Source organism: Perca flavescens, chromosome 12 (assembly GCF_004354835.1).
Source record: "Perca flavescens isolate YP-PL-M2 chromosome 12, PFLA_1.0, whole genome shotgun sequence".
Classification (NCBI taxonomy): Eukaryota; Metazoa; Chordata; class Actinopteri; order Perciformes; family Percidae; genus Perca; species Perca flavescens.
In genome coordinates this window covers 12,251,875-12,271,778 of record NC_041342.1, presented here as the reverse complement: position 1 = coordinate 12,271,778, position 19,904 = coordinate 12,251,875, and the positions used below count along the sequence as shown (strand labels likewise).

The 19,904-nt window shown below is 40.5% G+C and overlaps 1 protein-coding gene across 5 annotated transcripts; it reads left to right on the top strand.

The window, feature by feature from the left end:
• Positions 1 to 1,365: 1,365 nt before the first annotated feature.
• On the top strand, positions 1,366 to 19,433 carry crtc1a (CREB regulated transcription coactivator 1a). 5 transcript variants are annotated; one of them, XM_028592700.1, is made up of 15 exons: positions 1,366 to 1,558; positions 4,161 to 4,277; positions 6,605 to 6,730; positions 7,031 to 7,092; positions 8,100 to 8,194; positions 9,557 to 9,642; positions 9,745 to 9,785; positions 10,238 to 10,428; positions 10,621 to 10,766; positions 11,101 to 11,163; positions 12,358 to 12,456; positions 13,816 to 13,920; positions 16,143 to 16,226; positions 16,337 to 16,514; positions 17,416 to 19,433. In XM_028592700.1, the coding sequence occupies exons 1-15, from the start codon at positions 1,433 to 1,435 to the stop codon at positions 17,619 to 17,621; spliced, it is 1,725 nt and encodes a 574-aa protein (XP_028448501.1). In that variant the 5' UTR covers positions 1,366 to 1,432; the 3' UTR covers positions 17,622 to 19,433. The 5 variants fall into 5 exon arrangements, with proteins under 5 accessions (XP_028448501.1, XP_028448500.1, XP_028448499.1 ...); XM_028592699.1 differs by having other exon boundaries at positions 11,071 to 11,163; positions 12,361 to 12,456; XM_028592698.1 differs by having other exon boundaries at positions 11,071 to 11,163.
• The last annotated feature ends 471 nt before the right edge of the window (positions 19,434 to 19,904 follow it).

The window sequence follows — 19,904 nt, the reverse complement described above, 5'->3', positions numbered from 1 at the left end:
TTGTATTTGCTAGGCACATTTTAAACTCTGGTGGATTTATGAGAAATTGGTATTGGTATGGCAAATCCAGACAGCTAGCTAGACTATCTGTCCAATCCGAATTTTCTGTTGCACGACTAAAACAACTTTTGAACGTACACGTTCCACCAAAACAAGTTCCTTCCAGCGGCTATTTTGCAGCAGCACCGTGCTTAGCTCTGCCCTAAATGTGATTGGTTTAAAAAAATGCCATTTTACAAGACTTTTAAAAGACATTTTACCCAAGTAAAAGTACTTGTGTACAAATGAACTTAAATAAAAGGTAAAAAGTAGGTCAGTTAAAGGTGCAGTAGGTAAGACTTATAAAATTAACTTTCTGTCATGTTTGCTGAAACTGACCCTATGTTCCAGTAGAACTACACAAAGCAGGTCAATTAAAAAATAATCCAGCTCCTCTGGCACCAACTACAGCCTGTAGTGCGATTTGCAAAAATCCACCGCTCCCTGTTCAGATACACCAATCAGGGCCAGGGAGGGGGTGTCTAACTACGTGTCAATCACTGCTCATGCACACACATTCATTCACCCTTGTGGGGGGAGGGGCTTAGGAGACAGCGTTAGCAGAAAAGGGGGGAGGGACTGACAAGTTGTCGATGTTCAAATTTTTCTCCTGGATATTCACACAATCCTACCTACAGCACCTTTAAAATGTAGCCTACATATCCATTCATTTTAACTATGCCGAGGTACAACAATGCTAATCGTAACCCATAAGGACGTGATCCTTAATTTGATTGCATTGTTGTGCTAAATACTAGGCACATGCGGCTACTCACTCAGCTGGTGAACTTAAACATTAAGGCTACAAGGTATATATCTCTTCTGCAGACATTCCTGCAGCTTCTTCTCGGCTGCAGCTGACTTACAACTTTACATTTTCCCTCTGTGTAGAAGATGTGACTTGAAATGTAGCAAAGTACCGTACTTGTGATAAAAAGTAGGCTACTTAAGTAAAAGTAAAATCACAGATTTAAAAAAAACAAAAAAATTTGTTACAGTAACGAGAGTGAATGCAATTTATTCCTTCCACCTCTAACATCGAGCAAGTTAAAAAATATATATTTGTCAGGAGTTGAAGAAGACCAAAAAAAGAGCTAGCAAAATGGCTAAATGTTTGGTTTGGTAGCATGTTAGCTACAACAACCTGATTATGGTTGGTATCATAGACTGTAAATATTAACAGTCCATGGTTGGTGTATCGGGCAAGGGATTCTGTGACCACAACTTGTTCCGTGGTGCTCAAAAACCTCTTAACACAACTTTAAAATTGTACGTACTTACTCAGTGCCGTTTTGTTTTACTCATTTCAACCCCTCTAACCGGAAGTTGTGTGTCCTCACTTCGTGTCTCTTGACACTGACCATTGAAGGAAAACGGAGCAGAAGAGCGAAACATGGCGACTTCGAACAATCCGCGGAAATTCAGCGAGAAAATCGCTTTGCATAACCAGAAGCAGGCTGAGGAGACAGCGGCGTTTGAAGAAGTGATGAAAGACCTCAGCATTACCAGGGCAGCGAGGGTAACGACACCACTTCTTGTTCCCCCCCCCCCTTCTACCTCTTTGGCGAGCTGTCAAATGTGCATTTGTAGCTCGAGCCGCACGCAGCCAGGGCAGCGTAGGTAAACAATAACAAACGACGCTTCGTGCAAGCTGTAGCCTTTTTCTACCACGACTGACAACCAACAGAGCTGGCAGGAGGTAACAGTCCTGTAATGTGGATATGAATGACAGGGACACTCGTCCAAAGAAAAAGTTATTAACGTTAAATTTTTTTTGTCCCACGCAAGTGGAAGGCAAAGGGGCGTGCATGCGTATTTGACAGCGCGCGCCCAACTGCAGCGATGATTTTCTCCTCGTCTCGTGCTTTCTGAGAAGAGGCGATTAGACAAAACGATGCTATGAGACCTACTATTTTCGAAATATACATGTATTTAGTAATGTTACATAATTCGTAGCGTATGTGTTATGTATGGTAGTGACATATGGTGATGTGTGTGTGTGTGTGCGCGCTCCGTGGCTTTGTAAACTTGTCTGACAGGTCTTCAGGCCCGTGTGCACTGCAACATGACATACATTTACACCATAGATGAAGGCTCGCAGATTGTGTGGAAATGTAAGCCACATGCAGCACAGGCCTCCAAAATAAATCCTTGGGAGGCAGGGCTGCTGCTGGGTGAAAGCACGATGGGTAGACAGACATCAAAACATGCAGCCGCTGCATTGCGTGTATATGCTTAAACTGTCATAGACAGACTATACAGCGAAACAGCAGCTACTGCAGTGTGTTTGTGTTGCTCGTATTTCACCTCTGTCTTAAAACTGCAAATTTACTCTGGCCAACAAGCTAAAAACAAACAAAAAAACCCTCTTCCATAGGTCTTTTTGTTTTTCCACAAAAGACATTTTGACATGTCACAGTAGGAAAAGCACAGGTGTAATTAATAAAATGAATGTTTTTTTTTGCTTTGGTTTCAGGGTCCTGGAATTGTGCATGACAGTTAGTTCATGTTATTAGCAGCACATGTGCTTGCCCAACTATGACAAGTAAAAATGTCTGCTGTGAAAAAGGCCTGTTTAATGAAGCTTTAGCAGATGTGTGGATTCTTACTATTTTTACAACTACCGTGACTTATTGAAACTGCAAAAATGCAATTTATTTGTTGAATTTTTCTGCAGACTAATTGATGTCTCAGTTGCATCAAAACTAGCATGTTATCAGAATCCAAATCAGATTTGAAGGCCAAGTATACTTACATACACAAGGAATTTGACTTCGGTAGGTGTTAACTCTCTATACATTCAACAAATAGACATGTAGTAGTAACATACTGTAAAATAGAGACAACAATATGCATATAAGCATATCAACATAATATATACAAATAAGACATAATATCAAGACAAGTACACATGGAGTGGGATGTAAAGTGCAAAAAGTAGTGTGCAAGATGCATATTGGAATGATAAGCATGTAATGTGTAGATAAGTGGGTGAGTGGCCAAAGTGGGGATGACCCCACTTATCAAGTGTTCAGTAGAGTGATAGCAGTGGGAAAGAAGCTGTTTTCTGGTTGTTTTTGTGCGCAGGGATCTGTAGCGCCTGCCATATATTATACATATGTATTTCAGAATACATGTCTAGACATGTTAGTCAGAGAGCTTAGGTGATATTGTCGTAGATCATGTTTTCATTGAATGCGTTGACAAATGGTAGGAAGCTCTTGTCTCAGCCAAAGTTAGACGTGTGGAAAGTGGGCCCCCTGGTTTAGAGTTTCATCCCTTTTCACCCTGTCCCCTCCCTCTCCCCTTCAGCCTCTCTTCTCTTTGTACCTGTCTTGCGGTGGTTGAAAGATTTTGGATTGTACTCTTCCTGATCCTGAAATGTTACAACAAGTAATCCTTTTGTCAACAGAGTAGATATGATTGTGGGTAAAGAGATGCACTCTGAGGTCAGAGGCTTATCAAAATACACCAGTGATGCAGGCGTAGTAATTGTTATTATTAGATTTTCTGCCCTGCCAACAGTGAGCAGTGGGCTTGCATGAGACAATGTAATTGAGCGGTCACGGGTTCTCTAATGGGAAATGGAACTGGAGGTTGTTTGGAAATAAACAGTTGTAAGACTTTAAGGAGTCTGCTTTTTGTAATTTCAACCATCTCTGACATGCATTACTTGCCACTAAAATTTTCACATGTAAAAGTCATGAAATTCACGTTGCACTGCTGTGATGACTACTGGAAATGTAGCAGCCTGTGTCAAACTTTGGCAGAAGACATCCAGTGTTTATCTCCGACTGGTGGTTGATAAAGAAAACATCAATGAGCATGGTGGTTTCAGTGTTGCCGTCTGTAGAACGCAACCACACAATTAATATGTACTTAGATGGGAAAAATTTTGGATTACCATAACGGTGCAGTATTTTGCATTTGTTTTTGCAGTCATTAGTAATGATTTTATTGACTCCATCTTGTTGTTGTAGTCTTATGGTGTGTTTTATAGCCACTTTATTGTTTTTTTCTGTCGCTGGAGCCTGTACTTTCCATGTCTGAGAAACAGCCATATGTATTCCTTTGTTCACATGATGGCGTCTTGTCTTAACATGGTGTTGTTCTGCTTCCAGTTACAGTTGCAGAAAACTCAGTACTTGCAGCTGGGACCCAACCGTGGGCAGTACTATGGAGGTTCTTTGCCAAATGTCAATCAGCTTGGAAACAGCGCTATGGATATGTCTTTCCAGGTGAGGGATTATTTGTGTTTTCTTAATTATTTTGCAGCTTTTCAGCAACAATTGAAATACTGTGTAGATGAAGAGTGCATTTGCATTCAATGTTGGCGAATGAACATTTTATTTGTTTTACAGTAATCCTCCCACAGCTGTTTCATATCAATTAATATCCACTGCGCCCATCTCTGTGGCTGAGTAATATCCTGCAATATTTATTCAACCCGTGGCCGCACTATAAAAATGTTTCTATTTGATTTGCTTTTTTAAACAGCTGGTTAATGAGATCCTTGTTTCCCAAGATAAATACTCTGCTACACAGGGAGTGACATACTTACTGTTTACATATGGACGCAACAAGAGCACTTTGCATAGAATAAACATCAGAAGGCAGAGTAAATATATCAACCCACAGTCTACAGTAGGTGTTGGTTGGTGGACCACACTCTCCTCTACATAGCTCCATGTCAAAATAACAGTGCATCTTTTAACTAATTAACACGGTGTCCAAAGTCTTGAGAAAGACAATTCAACCATAACTTTATACATTGCTGATATTGCTATTTCTGAGATAAGGCAACGATGTGCCGTGTTACAGCAAAAGTAAATAGGCTATATTTTCTGTGGAAGGAGCCACAGGTTTGTGTTCCTCGTCTCTAAAGGCCCTGACACACCAACCCGATTATCGGCCCTCGGACAGTCTGGCGAGGTCAGTGACTCGAGTCTGTTCGGTGTGTTCCGTGCCGGCGTCAGTCGGAGGAGCCGTTGGCCTTCATTTGGGCCGATTTGACATGTTGAATCGGAAGGCGGGCAGTCGGACTTCAATGGCCAATCTGATTGGTGGAGCGATAACCCTGAAATGACGAGCGGAATGTGCGTGACTTAACGCCTCTCAAAATCTGACGAAAAGACCAATTCAGCAACTGCATGGCCTATTTCTCGCTTAAAATTAAATTACTTAAAACTATCTTCATAAAATACGAGATCGTATTACGAACTAGTCGCCATTATGCCCGGTTGTAAAATCCGGGAGCAGCCAGACCCACGTGACGCGTTCGTCCAATCAGCTGCTGGTTTTAATTTTTTGGGCAACAATACAGATTAGCGCCGCCTGCTGTCATGGAGACGTATTACGTCTCACGCACGCGCAGAGCGTACGGTCAAGTCGCCGTCGCTTTGGTGTGTTCCGAGGCACTCGGGGAGGCAGTCAGTCCGACTTTCTGCCGAAGGTCGGCCGTCGGGTTGGTGTGTCAGAGCCTTAAGACACATTCAATGAAAATGGCAGGGAAGTTAGCAGAAACACAGTTTTTTAAATGAATTATTTCCGATAGTTGTTTCAAAGACAGAAGCAACTGTCAGCAAAATATTTGAAGTGAAAATAATAAGCTTATGAAGTTAAAATGACACATTATTATTGGCATTTTCTAAATGTGGGGGGAACTTTGAAATTGCGTAATAATGAATATTTTAAAAATGAAAAGAAGGAAGATTTGAAGCTTGTGACAATTACAGGTCCTATTTCAACCGGCTTTCCTTCATTAAAAAAATATCATCCTTGTTATAGCGTATCTGCATAATGGCCATAACACATGTTATGTCCAACCTAAATTGTGGAAAAAGTGGTTGAGCCAGTTGAAATCAAGCTATTCTATTCACATTCCACATGGTATTTCCAATGCTGGAAACTAACACACTAAGTTTTATTTATCCTTTATTTTAGTTTTTATTGTTCCTTGTGTAGCAGGAATGCTCATCTAGCACTGCAGTGCACTAGGGCAGAAAACCTTTGTCCTACATGTCTTTATGTTTCCATTGCCATCCTTTGGTAAAATAAATGTATACATATATTGTCTTTGAGATGCATGTGTGGAAAGAGACAAAGTAAAATCGAATGACATCAATATATTGACATCAGCTTGATAAGCCCTTTTATTTTACTCGTGTAGAAGAAATATGATTCTGTGGGGACAGAGATATAAAGTTAAATCTCACTGAGAGCCTCCCATTGACAACCTAAAACAAAATCAACTAAGGGACTTATTTGGATTTTTCTGCAGTCAGAGGATGGTGGGAGTTAGGACTATTGTTTCCCTGTCAAGGCTCATTTCCTCCATGAATCAGCTGATGAGTAATGGCCAGTGCACTTCTTACTCAAGAACATACTCATATAAACAGAATGAAATGGGCACATGCCAGATCTTCATTTTTAGTTTCACATGCATTTTCCAATTTTCTATAGTCACTTTTGCCCTGAGCGCCAGGGAATGATGTGTCACCTTTTTCAGCCCTTCTGAGTTTGCAGGTATGAGTTAATAATATTGTTTTCTGTCTTTGTTTGTCAGAATTCAGGACTGGACACGAACAGATCGACGCGACACCATGGGCTGGTGGACAGAGTCTACCGGGACCGGAGCCGCATCACATCCCCCAACCAAAAACCCCTGTCTTTTGACAAACATGGACGCCAGATATCCTTTAATACTGTCTGTTTATTACGCTGTTCATTAGGGTTGGGACTCGCCAGAGGACCCACAATGCGATATTGTCACGTTACGGTATTATTGCGATTTTAAACATATTGCGATATTCTGCAATAAATTGCGATTTATTACCTTTTTTCCAAATTCAAATTATGTCCCCAGAGAAAAAACGTTGTCAACATCTGTTTTATCTAAACAATTTTCATCTCACTTTACATTTTATTATTCTAGTAGCGAAATGTGCAGATTTCCAGTCTCCAGCTGTATTTTCTTAACCTGCGATCTCACATTGACAGCTGTCCATATGGTTCAGTGTATCTGTCACCACCACCCGATACCAGCTGGAGGAGGTATGACAGCCCCTCAAGATGAAACCCCGTCCCTGCATGGCTGGTTATCTTTAGTGTTTACTCTTTTAATTATGATCCTAATAAAGCCCTCACACCGCCTGCCCTGATAATTCTGACTTGTACCACACTGCTATGCACTGAATTGCGTTATTGTCTCGATGATAGAATTATCGATTGTATTTGGGATATTTAATTTACAAAACCAATTTTGCTTGGATATGAAAGAGATTCTCAGACTAATGCTGTATCCTAACCTGGTACAATAATAAAAAAAATATTAAAGTTTACATTAAGAATTAATCCCAAAGCAGTTACATAAATGTACTTCTATTTAACATGAATACACTACAGCAGTCAACACAAAGAGTTGAGTTTTGAGTGATCAGAATTTTTTTTATTTTAGGGTATGGTTCAGAGACTGTATATACTGTACCTAAACCTAATCATCCTGCCATGCTAGTGCCTTGCTTTGGAGCATTAGTTAGCCCCCTCCCCATCTAGTTTAATATGATACAAAAATGTCTACACTCGCTTTAAAACAGAACGTCTCAAAGACAGCAATGTTGGCCGAGGTCGCCAGCGGTCACGCGGGTTAAATGATCCATTTTGAGATTTTTATGAATCTGTATCAGCTCATTCAAATGGAGGTTGATTTGAATCTGAAAATCGATTTGTTTTAAACCCAGCCCTACACAAGACAGTTTAAATTCTTGCTGATTTATGAAAACATATTGCATAATCATAAACAGTTAGTGACCTACTTTTACAGATTTAAACGCTGCATTTCGATTTTAATCATAATCTATTATAAAATACCGGATCGCATTCAGATTATTCCGGATTCTTGTGTTAAAATTAAACATTTGATACAGTTGTGTGATAGCTGCACATTACATTATCTTAAAAATCTGTCAGCATGACTAAATATACAGTATTTGTTAGTAAGATATTACAATACAAAATATACACTGTGATTTTTTTTTTAAATTTAAATTCTTGTGCTGCAGGGCAAACTCTGACTCAGCACTGCACCAGAGCACATTGACTCCTGTCCAGCAGGTCTCTTTCATCGGAGGATCACAGGAGCTCCAGTCAAAAAGAGGTAGCCATTAACTTAATGGGTTTTCATTTTAAAGTTGTTCATTTATAACCTTCATGAAGTCAGGATATGTAAGAACATGTTCAGTAATATGATATTCATTAAATATAGCCCTGTGGGTTGAGATACGTAAGTGTTAAACTGTATTACAATAAGCTCATTTTGTAGAAACTGAGCTGTTAAACAGGTCTGCTTTTAATGAGTCAGCTCTGAACCAGACTGCTCAGGTGTTTTTCCCATTTATTATCTGTGGGTGGGACTGTTTTGTTGTCAGCCTTTTTCTTTTTCGGGGTATTTTGCTGCTGTCTCCTGGCGGTCCAGTCGAGTGCCCTCCAGTCTGTGATGAAAGGGTCTGAATGTGCCTTTGAAGGCAGAGGAGGAAAATCACTGCAGAGAAGACAAAGTTCATCCAAGTGTCCGGTGAATTTTACTGTTAATGGCTGATTATTTCTAATTCAGGAGCACTTTGATTGAATTTGTATCTCACTTTTTTTTCTTCTTTTTTAACCAAGTATTTTTTAACTTTCTTAAAGCGCCCATATTATACTCATTTTCAGGTTCATAATTGTATTTTAAGGTTGTACCAGAATAGGTTTACATGTTTTAATTTTCAAAAAACACCATATTTTTGTTGTACTGCACAGCTCTCTCTCACTGCTGCAGCTCCTCTTTTCACCTTGTGTTCAGGTCTCTGTTTTAGCTACAGAGTGAGACCTCTTCTCTTCTGTACTATCTTTGATTGCACTCGCACATGTGCAGTAGCTGAGATCGTAGACTAAAAGAAAGGCTGTTTCACCAACTTCGGTCAGTTACAAGGCAGTATTAGTCGGGACATATAAGTAGTTCTTTTGTAGATTATGGTGAACTTGTGTGTGTTGTAGCAGTGCTTTGCCACTGAGAACGAGGTAGCATGCTAGCGCTAGCATGCTAACGGTTGCGGTTAGCCAGCTCGTTTCGGCTAGTGATGTAAAAAGCTGTGCAGATTTTGACCAGTTCACCCAGAGACTGAAGGCAGGACACATTCAGAAACCGTATCTCACTAAAAACAGCATGGATGGATTTCTTTCAAAGTTTGTATTGCGTGTGGACGCACCAGAGACACAAAATAACACCCCAAATCCCAGAAAAAGTGATTTTTTTTTTGATAATATGGCCACTTTAATGTCACATTTATTGTGTCCTTTTTTCCTTCCTTCCTATTTTCTTCTTTATCCTTTTTGTTTTGCATTCGAATACGACTTGGTCACATTAACCGAGGACATGCGGGCTGTGATTATTATAAGCTCAAACGGTCTGGACATCTGTAAACCCAAGAGACTAAGGAGATTATTTGTTGTTGTTGTTGTTATTTCTCCATCTCTCCAGTTCTCCTGCTCACTGTACCAGGGGCTGAAGCAATTAAACAAGAGGTTGATGAAGATGGACAAAACCAGAACTGGGATTGCAAAAAGGTGGAACTCCTACACATGCATACATGTTTTTTCTATCAGTTTTTATCCGTTGTTTGCACAATACTCTAGTTGTAAAATCTTTTTTTTTTTTCTTCTCTATAGAACATTTCAAGGTCCAAGCTCTGCAAAGTTCCAGGGATCCAGTAAGTATTTTACTGGTTTTCCTGTGTGAAACTGGTGTGAGGAAATGTTTTTTAAGTTCCGATCTTGGATGGTGAAGTGATAAATGGCAATTAAGTCTGCACAGGCACCTTCAAACTAAGTGCATATTTACTCACATCAGATGAACAAGTATGAATACAACATAGCTTTAAATTAAAGCCATCTGTAATTAAACATAATTTTCATTTACTTTGACAAAGTAATAAGAGAGCGGAGCCAAAGCATTTGCAAAAGTACCACTGGCCAAATACACAATGTCCAAATAAAGCTGTTGTTTGTATTGGACAACATTTCCTTGTGTAGTTTAGTGAATCACATAAGCTACTCAGTGTTTAGGCTTCTGTTCTTCCGTTTCGCCATTGACATTAGCCAGCTGAGTGTATTAAAGCTTGTCGTCGTTAATGAGTTCACTGCGGCCGTCTGCTTTCTGCAGCATATTCCCGTCTCCGGAGCAGCAGTTGACCACTTCACTAAAGCCAGCAGCCCACAACACTGGCGGTTCTCTTCCTGACCTGACCAACATCCAGTTTCCTCCTCCGCTTCCCACCCCGCTCGACTCAGATGATGCAGTGGCCGCCTCGTTCAGCTCTTCCAACAGCACGCACGCCCTGGCTAACACGCAAGGTAACACCACCGACAGTGGTCTGCTCACATTTAATTTAGAAAACCTCAGATTTTCCCATAGCTATGTGCAGGATATTAATGACTTTTCGTTTCGACATTAGGTACTCTCTGGTGCCAATATCTCTAAGACTCTGTATGTGTTTTTATAAAAAAAAAACTCTTTCCTCGTGCCGTTTTCTGTGTGCTGGGTAGGAGTGAACACCTCTCAGCCCACAGTAACCATGGAAATGCAGCCTGAGCAGGACGACATGGTTCCTCTTATCCTGAATGCAGGAGACTCCCACCAGCACCAGAACCTGCAGCTCTCCCCAACATCTCCACCTCTCACCCTCACTCAGGTACAGCCTGGTCTCCGACCTGACCTGAGTCAACGAATCAATCATTCACGCTTACTTGATTATTGAATGTTTGATTGAATTTATCTGAGACAATTCCTAGCGAGTTAGGGTTATGAGGTTAAGTTCCTGGTGTAGAAAAATGCCCAGAAAAAGCCATTTCTCATTAGGTAGGTATCAAATAATTGATTTTAAAGATTGATGTGTAGCATATAGAGGGGAACTCACTCAACTGTGCAGGAATACATGCATTTGACCAGAGAGCATCGGAACCTCATGTCTTGTATGTTGCTGTGCTCCGCCCCAGGCGGCCATCAACGCCATGAACCTTGAGCAGCAGCTGTCCCAGTATGCCTTCTTCAACCAGCAGCCGTCGTCCCAGACCCACCAGAGCCAGCAAGTGAGTTTCCCAGCAGCACTCTATTCATCACTTCCTTAATTCTCACATTCACAATTCTACTGTTTAACTACTGCGTGAATTACATGCAGTTTTCTTTTTAATTTGTCCAATTATTGCAGTATTTATGCAAAACCAAAGTGGTTACATTTGAAAGCTCGATTTTACCAGTCACTGCAAACAATAGTCCAATTGGAAACCAATGTTTTAAACATGAAAAAATGTCCTATTAATGGGGGTTTATTACCCCCAACACTGTGCATTGCAATTTTGCTGTTAATCTGCTTCATTTCAGTCATTCATGAACTACCAGAGTAAGAACATCCAGGTTGAATAAATGAGTAAAATAAACATCATCTGATATAAATGTTGTTGTTTTTTAAAACAGGCTCCCTGCTGTTAATGAAGATGATGTGTCCTGACCCTAATAATACTTTTATTAATCCAAAGAAAGGGCAGAAAAGTCTTTTACTATAAAATACTTTAAATATTAAATGTTAAATTTAGTTTCAAACATAACAAATTATGTTTCTTGTCGAGTTTCGGTTGAACCTGAGCAGACACTACTCTGTGTTACATTCACGTGCAGAGTTGCCACCAGAAAACATTTTTGTAAAAAATGAAAAGCAGATAGGATTCTGCAAATCCATTAATTTGCCTCGGTGCTGTGGAAACTCTAAAGAACCCCCCCCTTCCCCCCCGATTAGGATTTGCTCTGATGTACAGCAACAGTTCATAAATGAATAATTCAAACATGATTTGTTGAGTAAAAATAAGGCCTCTATGATGTCTTATTGTGAGTAATGTTATGTTTTCTTAATACAGTTATCGGCATTTGAGCGTAATACAAATTCTAATATGTTATTTAATATTTGTTTTGGCATAAACACATAATGTGAACACTGATGAACATCATTGTCAGCAACGATATGAAGAATACATATAAGATTACAGTAGAATTTGAACAGTAAACCACTGGAAAATGAATTAAGCTGTAAGGTCCTAATATACTGTACAGTACATTGCATAATAATGCAGCCATTTATGTATTGTTAATTAGTTCTACATATCAACAGACTATAAAAGCAGATACTGGTGTACTTAATCTGTGATAAGCCAGCATTAAAACGTATAAAGTGATACTTGATGACTGCACGATGTCTGTATCCATTAACAACTCTGCTCTTTATTTCCCAGCAGACAGGTCTGGTCCAGCTGCAGTCCTCCGTGAACTGCTGCTCCACGTCAGACAATCAGACGTCGTCACAACATGACATGACCATGGACATGAACACGGTGAGCATTGGGCGCGTCTGTTCACATCAGTGTATCACAGTGATGACTGGTTCTTCCTGGCTGCTTCTCGTGTCTTTCCTGAAAATGCGTCTTCAGGTGGCTTCAACATGTGTGTTGATCTCGATGATACACGCAAGTCCCCCCTCCCCCCCCTCCAAAGTGCAGTCATTGTGGACAATGTAAGTTGTATAAACTAAACAAAACTGTACTGTATACTTAAACACAAAACGTTACCGTTTTTAAATTATGATCTTTTTTTACTTTGCAAAAACTCCTGAATTAATGAAATAAAAGCACACTCTCTTGGTCCCAGTGTGTGGAGTCAAGTGACACATTGCAAGGTTAGATCTAACTTTCTGTTAATGTAACCACGAATACCAGACTCACGGAACAGTTCTCTAGCCTATATAGAGATGGTTTAGATGTTTGCCTCCATCCCTGAGCTGTAGACTTGAGGTCTAAAGCAAAAACACGCATAGCAAGATAATGGAAAATACTCCATAAAGTTTCTTGAGAGTCTGAGAATCTGTGTCCTTGAACTGCTTTATCACTTCTCTATTTCATGATACCAATATTTTGATATCTTATCTATCTATGAATAGATTAGGAATGTGGTGGTTTGAACTCCTGTTGGCTTTGGAGTGATAAGAGATTAGCAGTCTCGTTTGATACACCTCTACATCTGAGTGACTTGATAGTTTATCTGTTATTTACTATGATAGTAACCTTGCTAATTTTATCCCACAGTTATGGTCGTGGATCGCTCAAGTCAAGTTGATATTGTGATCAGAATATACACTGCTGGTTTTGTATTAGTGTGTGCAAATATTCTTCGATTGATTTTGTTGGCTGAGCAGATTGAAAAGAGCAGATATGACAGAACAGAACAAAAAGGGAGACGCTTCTCTCTGATCCTCGAGTGTTACAGTATTGAGTAGCTTAGCTTGGATTGCTGGCAACATTTTTCCTCTCCTAATTAATCTCCTGTAGTTTTCTCTGTTTCTCCCAGATCTCTTTCAGTATTATTAATGCATTGATGTGACATGCTGTGGTACATGGTGTGCACTACTGTAATGTATTTTTCAATGGTATTGCAGCATTAGATGCTAGTATGCTGGCCATTAAAAACAGTGAATCAATATTTTAGTGATTCCTCAGTCAGGGTACCTGCTGTTTATGACTTCCAGCTGATCTGATGCCGCTGGTAAACTGGCTAACCCACAGAATACAAGCACCAGGCATACAAATAGCAAAGCTCCATATCCAGAAGGAGCAGATTGAAACACACACACACACACACACACACGCCAATAAAGAACGAGAGAATGTGAATAACTCCAACGTATCCTCTTGTATCAGGCCTCCTCCCTCCAACAGTACCGCAGTAGGGTCGGATCCTCTGCCAATCAGTCTCCAACCTCCCCCGTCTCCAATCAAGGCTTCTCACCTGGAGGCTCGCCTCAAGTAAGGGCGTGTGAGCCAGCGAGCTGCTGGCTCGCTCTGTTTAAACGTCCCCGTCCCCTGCATCGTAGTCCTGTGGTAATCTTTGCTGAGTAGGACTCTGTGGCTGCACCCACACCCCCATCCCTCCTACAGCTGCTTGTATTGTGTTGACATTAGCAGATCTGGGCAAAGAAAAATAAAAAAAATGAAATATGTATGTCAGTTTATCTCAGGCACTTGAGCAACACATATCAAAACAGGTTATACGATAGTTCTTTACCTCAGTGGAAGTTAATAACACGCCACCATAATCATTTAGTTCAGTTATTGATTACACTTGTAAGTAAATAACATGTGTTTACTTGTTCATGGTCTTTAACTGATTGTGGTTTTCATGCTATGACAAGATAAAAGGAAGTCAAGCTTAACATTGTCAAGTCTTTCAGGAAATTTTCTTGAAGATAAGATAAAACTAAATAGGAAAATAGCATTTCACAATTTATATATATATTTTAAAACCATGGAATGTATGCAATATGATTACAGTAATAGATGGTAACATAAAGTAGCGCCTCTTTGCCCAGATCTGACCAGCAGTCTCTTTAAACACGCCGTGTCGTTGATGTGTTGTTATGTAGCTGTGTCCCTGACCTTCCTTCTCTGCTGCTTTTGTGGTATTTGCGTCGCATCTCCACTGTTACCTCCCCAGTCTTGCTATATCAGACTCTGTATCGGAGTTTGTTTGTTTTTTATGTTCATCAGATCTCTGTTTATTGTGGTGCCACACCAGCATGGGCATTTAGGAAGGGGAGATGGTAATCTTACCCCAGAGCTGCTAATCACTCCCACGGTTGAATCTCAACAAACTGAACCTTGCTTGCAGGGTTGTGCTTTATAAACTAAACACACCCTAGGTAAACACGGATCAGGGTTGTTAATCTGCGTCGGACACGGCATAAGCATTTGAGATTTGAAACCCTGGTAAGGCAGCGGTACTGGAAGTCGTTAACTGCTAAAGTGCTTTTGGAAAACACATTTAAATGTACACTATGTTATTTTGGATTCAGTACTCAAGCAAAGGGTAAGGTAGCATTTTAAATAAGCATTTGCTTCTACTGAATTGTAAATGTGACTTAGTGTGTTTTTGAGATGCAGAGGTGTGTGTGTGTGTGTGTGTGTGTGTGTGTGTGTGTGTGTGTGTGTGTGTGTGTGTGTGTGTGTGTGTGTGTGTGTGTGTGTGTGTGTGTGTGTGTGTGTGTGTGTGTGTGTGTGTGTGTGTGTGTGTGTGTGTGTGTGTGTATGCGTTATATTTTGACATGTCTGTCCTACTGTTTGCTTACTCAGTTTTGTGTCCTGAGCTGAAGGGGCTCACTCGTAGTGCCAAGGTTATCCACGGGCTAAAACACAACTGACAGGCTGTGTGCTCTATTATGCTGCTCTGCCCTGTGGGGACATGTGCAGTGCACACAGATAATTTGGTTTTGAACTAGGAGGAGCACGGGCTGAGAATATGATCCAATTACTTATACATTAAGAGGCCACAATGAAATAGGAGAATTTCTGTCGCTGGTTCAGTGAGGACACTCAACTGAAAATCTCAGAAGAGAATTAGCTTGCACTAGATGAGTCAGTGGAGGGAAAATAAAGTCACAAAGGGGATTATATTTTCAGCGATTCCCTTTTATTTCATGTGAATTTCATTCCATTTGGTTCGTGTTAATTAAAACACCAAGGCCAGAAGGCAGCAGAGGAAGCTCCTATGGAAGGAGCTGCCTTTTGTTATGGAATTGTACTTATTCCTGTAATTAAAACTAAAATCCCTTTTTTTGTTTTCATTTGTTTGCTGACAGCAGGATTACAGAAAAACCACAGGCCTGAATTTCACAAAGCTTGGTGGAAGGGTGTAACATGGGCCAAGACAGAACCCATTACATTTTTAAGCAGATCCAAATCACGGGCGGATACACTAATTCTTTTTCACTTTGGTTAACTTTGTGAGATAGGGCATTTTAAATTAGCAAACTCATCACAAAAAAATAGACATTTACAGATGTTATGAGGTGATCTTAAGCACTTTGTTGTTCCAGCACTGTAGCCGCTTTTGACTGTGTCTTTTTCACATTTCACATTTTATGTTAAATGTATACCTTCTGCAGCCTGGATTGATTATGTTCATAGTTGATGGTCGTTTTTTTTTTTTAGCAGAATCTTAATAAACAGATGTGGCCTGTTTGTTGTTGCAGCATAACTCCATACTGGGCAGCGTGTTTGCAGACTTCTACGACCAGCAGCTCCCGTCGATTCAGGCCAGTGCTCTCTCACAACAGGTACAGACTAAATGTCCATGTTTAGTTCTGCTCTCAACCTGATCTTGCTTTGGAGCCTTTATGTGTTAGATGCAGCAGTTGTGATGTATCTTTTCTGTTGTGATTGCCAGTTGGAACAGTTCAACATGATGGAAATCCCCATCAGCTCTGACAGCCTGTATAACCAGACCTCCACCCTCAACTACTCCCAGGCACTTATGATGGGTTTGACTGGCCATTGCAACCTTCAGGACTCGCAGCAGCTGGGCTACAGTAGCCATGGCAACATCCCTAACATCATTCTCACAGGTGGTGCTTCCACATATCATGTAGCTCACTTTAAAAGTTGCCGTAGGTAGGATTGCAAAGATCCAGCACTTAGCCAAAAAATGTGAACATCGACAACTTCTCAGTCCCTCCCCCTTTTCTGCTAAAGCCCAAAACGGTCTCCTAAGCCCCTCCCCCTGCAAGGGAGAATGGATGCGTGTGTATGAGCAGTTAGACCCCCCCCCCCGGCCCTGATTGGTGGCCCTACAGGCTGTAGGAACTAAACCTTATAACATATGATTCACCATCCTGACAGAGCTTTCAACAGTCCACAGTTGTCTTCCCAAGAAGCCGGAAAAGAAGACGCAGTATAAAAAGAAATTTGGTGGGGGGGGAATCTATACGAGTGGGACTATCAAATGTATCGTCCGTGAGAGTTACAGCAACAACGAAAAAGTCAACCAATTCAATTCAGTTGTTTGTGACAATTAGCAGTGTCTGTTGTTAGTGGAAATGTGACATTAAGATGTCAAGCGTCCTGCATAATCAAATCATAACCCAGACATGTCAGCATTCTGTCTCCTCTCGCTGCCGTACCGTACCGGCCCCGTAAAAAAACCTCACAGAGATAAACTCCAGCTGATTTCTGAGGACTATGGTTAACTGCTCCTCAGATCTCTGCAGGGTCAATCCAGACAGCAGACAGTTTTCTGTTGCACGACTAAAACGCGCTTAGCACCGCCCAAGATGATTGTTATTGGTTTAAAGAAATGCCAATACACCAGAGCACGTTTTATTTTCTCCCATCCCGGAATGCTGTGTGGACTCGCCAGACCCTCCTCCGCAGCGCTGTGGAGGAAGGTCTGGCAATGCGAGACTAGTATTTGCCTACTAATGCCTTTTTAACTACTACTTTTTGAATTGCTGTCTTACTTCTGCTCAGTGAGCGGAGAGTCTCCACCCAGCCTGCCCAAGGACCTGACTGGCTCGCTGTCCACAGATGTCAGCTTCGATGTCGACTCTCCGTTCCCGCTGGACGATCTGAAATTCGACCCGCTGACGCTCGATGGCCTGCACATGCTCAACGACCCGGACATGATCCTCGCTGACGCCGCCACAGAGGACGCGTTCCGCCTTGACCGGCTCTAACCACACCACCACCACATGCTCATGCACAGGTGTGTGAATGCTGCTGCCCTGGAGGGGGGGGGAGGGGTTCGCACTAGAGAGGATAAAACCCAAACGGAGCAGATTTCTGCAGTGTGCTGGTCGAGACCTCGTCTGGGCAGAGCATCGCCTCCACACCAACCAACCCAATCAAAACCCCACAAGAGAGCTTTTAAAAGAAACATGCGATGTAATGTTTTTAAAACCGGAAAGATGGTTTACGACAGATGACACTCCCGTTATGGTATGAATGATGTTCGTGTTTCTGTCACTGCTTTTTGCGTGCGCAAATGGCACATTCGATTTTGATTTATTTAGATGCTTAGTTTTCATTTCGAGGGAGCTTGATGGAAATATCATGAGGGCGGTCTCTTATTCTCCATCGGTGACTGACTAAACCAAGTCTGCAGAGCAAACCCATAACAATCTACCTGTCACACCCCTGTTAATACAGAGTAGCTATATGAATCAGAGGAAACACCTGTCAAGTTTGACCTCCCTCTGTGCCAAGCTGGTTGCTCTCAGTAAAACATATAGTTTGGATATTTATGTAGTGCTATTCCCTGTGTAGTGTGTCATAGAAGCCAAAGTCAGGCCTGGTTTGATTATGCCCAAATTTCCTTTAAAGTCCTGAGTGACGGTCACTATTTTGCCACCTAAGTTATTTTCAGGAGATGCAGATTTTTTTGTTTTTTTTTACCGTGGTAAATAGCAGTCATCAGTTATGCATGAAATCACAAATCACTGTGCATACTTGTTTTGCCTTAGTAGCTTGACATTTTGGTTTTCATGCAAAGATGACTAATATGTAAATGAGAAGAAGAAAAAAGTTAATTGTCAAGAGTCATTTTTACTGTTTCACAGGTGGTTTGGCCTACGTGATTCAACGTTGCATTACTGTAGTTGTACTTTTGGGGTGCGCTGATCTTTATTCATTACTTCATCCATCATGACCATGTCATTTTGTCATTCACTCAGTCAAATCTAAATGGATATATGAGTCCTCTGTTATGAAATAGGTGTTAACAGGCTTGTTTTGTTTTATATTTTAAATGTACAGAATGTGATTAGATTTTGCGTAAATGGTATCTATGCAAAACTACAGCGATTGGCTGAGGACTGTAAAATAAAACGGATAAAATGAACCCTTACTAAAGGAAGCCAGTGTGCACGGTTCTTATAGAATGCACAGTGCCATCTGATATTTCTTTTTACTACTTTTTGCATTTTCCTTTCAGACTAGAGAATAAAACCTCAGTTCGTGTGTCATACAGTAGAAACTCTCCTGGATTACTCCCAAAGATGTGACCTCAGTGTAGTTGAAACATATATATATTTTTCCAGACAATTGAACTGCCTCTATACTACATAGAACAGCATTGTTGATGCAATGAGAATGTATTTAGGTCACATCTGTAAAGTTGTGTTGTTGCCATCTTGTCATCCTCATTGCCTCTCATATCTAGCCTTCATGGACTGTAGGACCAAAATAGTTGTCACCTGTTTGTTTTGTTTTTCTCCCTGCAAAGGAAATGGGGCGTACTGTTTTACGTTTTATATATTATTACTTTGGTTTCCTTGGCACTCTAGTGACACTAATATATCCGTTCCTCGTCACGCTGGTGTGTCTGTGCCCCTTGTCAATTTGTTCAATGTCTCTCCGGGCTCTGGTTCTGCTTTTATATGGCTTTGTGTATTTGCTGTTTCAAAAAAAAAAAATCAGTGAATCAATTATAACTGTGTCCCATCTCTCATATTGCACTTTATGCATTTATTTAAAACAGATTTATGAGAGTTTATATACCCCCCGTGACTGTTATGTGCACTGGACTTGTTTGCCATGTTTTTGATTAAAATTGCCTTCTTGTAAAAAAAAGAAATATGAAAAAAAGCTAAATTAAATTATAGTTATTTTTTCATATACAGATGGTCTATTTAAAAGAGCTGTTTTTATGTAATTAAAGTGAGTGAGTATTTTGTTAGCTATCTACTGTTACACAGTTTTCCCAAACACTTTGGAAAACATTTGTATTTTGAAAGCAGGTTTGAGAAAATGAAACTAAATCAACTAAAAAAAGTGTAATTAAATACTGATTAGCAAATTCAAAAAGTTTATTATTAACACATTTAAAGAAGCAGGTACAGTGTGATTTCTCATTTGAAATTTGCATATTACAAAAATATTGTGCTAGATGGGATCAACCAGTCCCTGAAAACTATTTTAAGAAATTTATATTGTAATTTCAGTCCAGGTATATTTATTAT

Bases quoted from the DNA above. Each gene is read 5' to 3' on its own strand.
- crtc1a (XM_028592698.1), top strand. From the start codon at position 1,433: ATGGCGACTTCGAACAATCCGCGGAAATTCAGCGAGAAAATCGCTTTG. The intron at 1,559-4,160 runs GTAACGACACCA...TTCTGCTTCCAG, and splicing joins GCATTACCAGGGCAGCGAGG to TTACAGTTGCAGAAAACTCA. The intron at 4,278-6,604 runs GTGAGGGATTAT...TTTGTTTGTCAG, and splicing joins CTATGGATATGTCTTTCCAG to AATTCAGGACTGGACACGAA.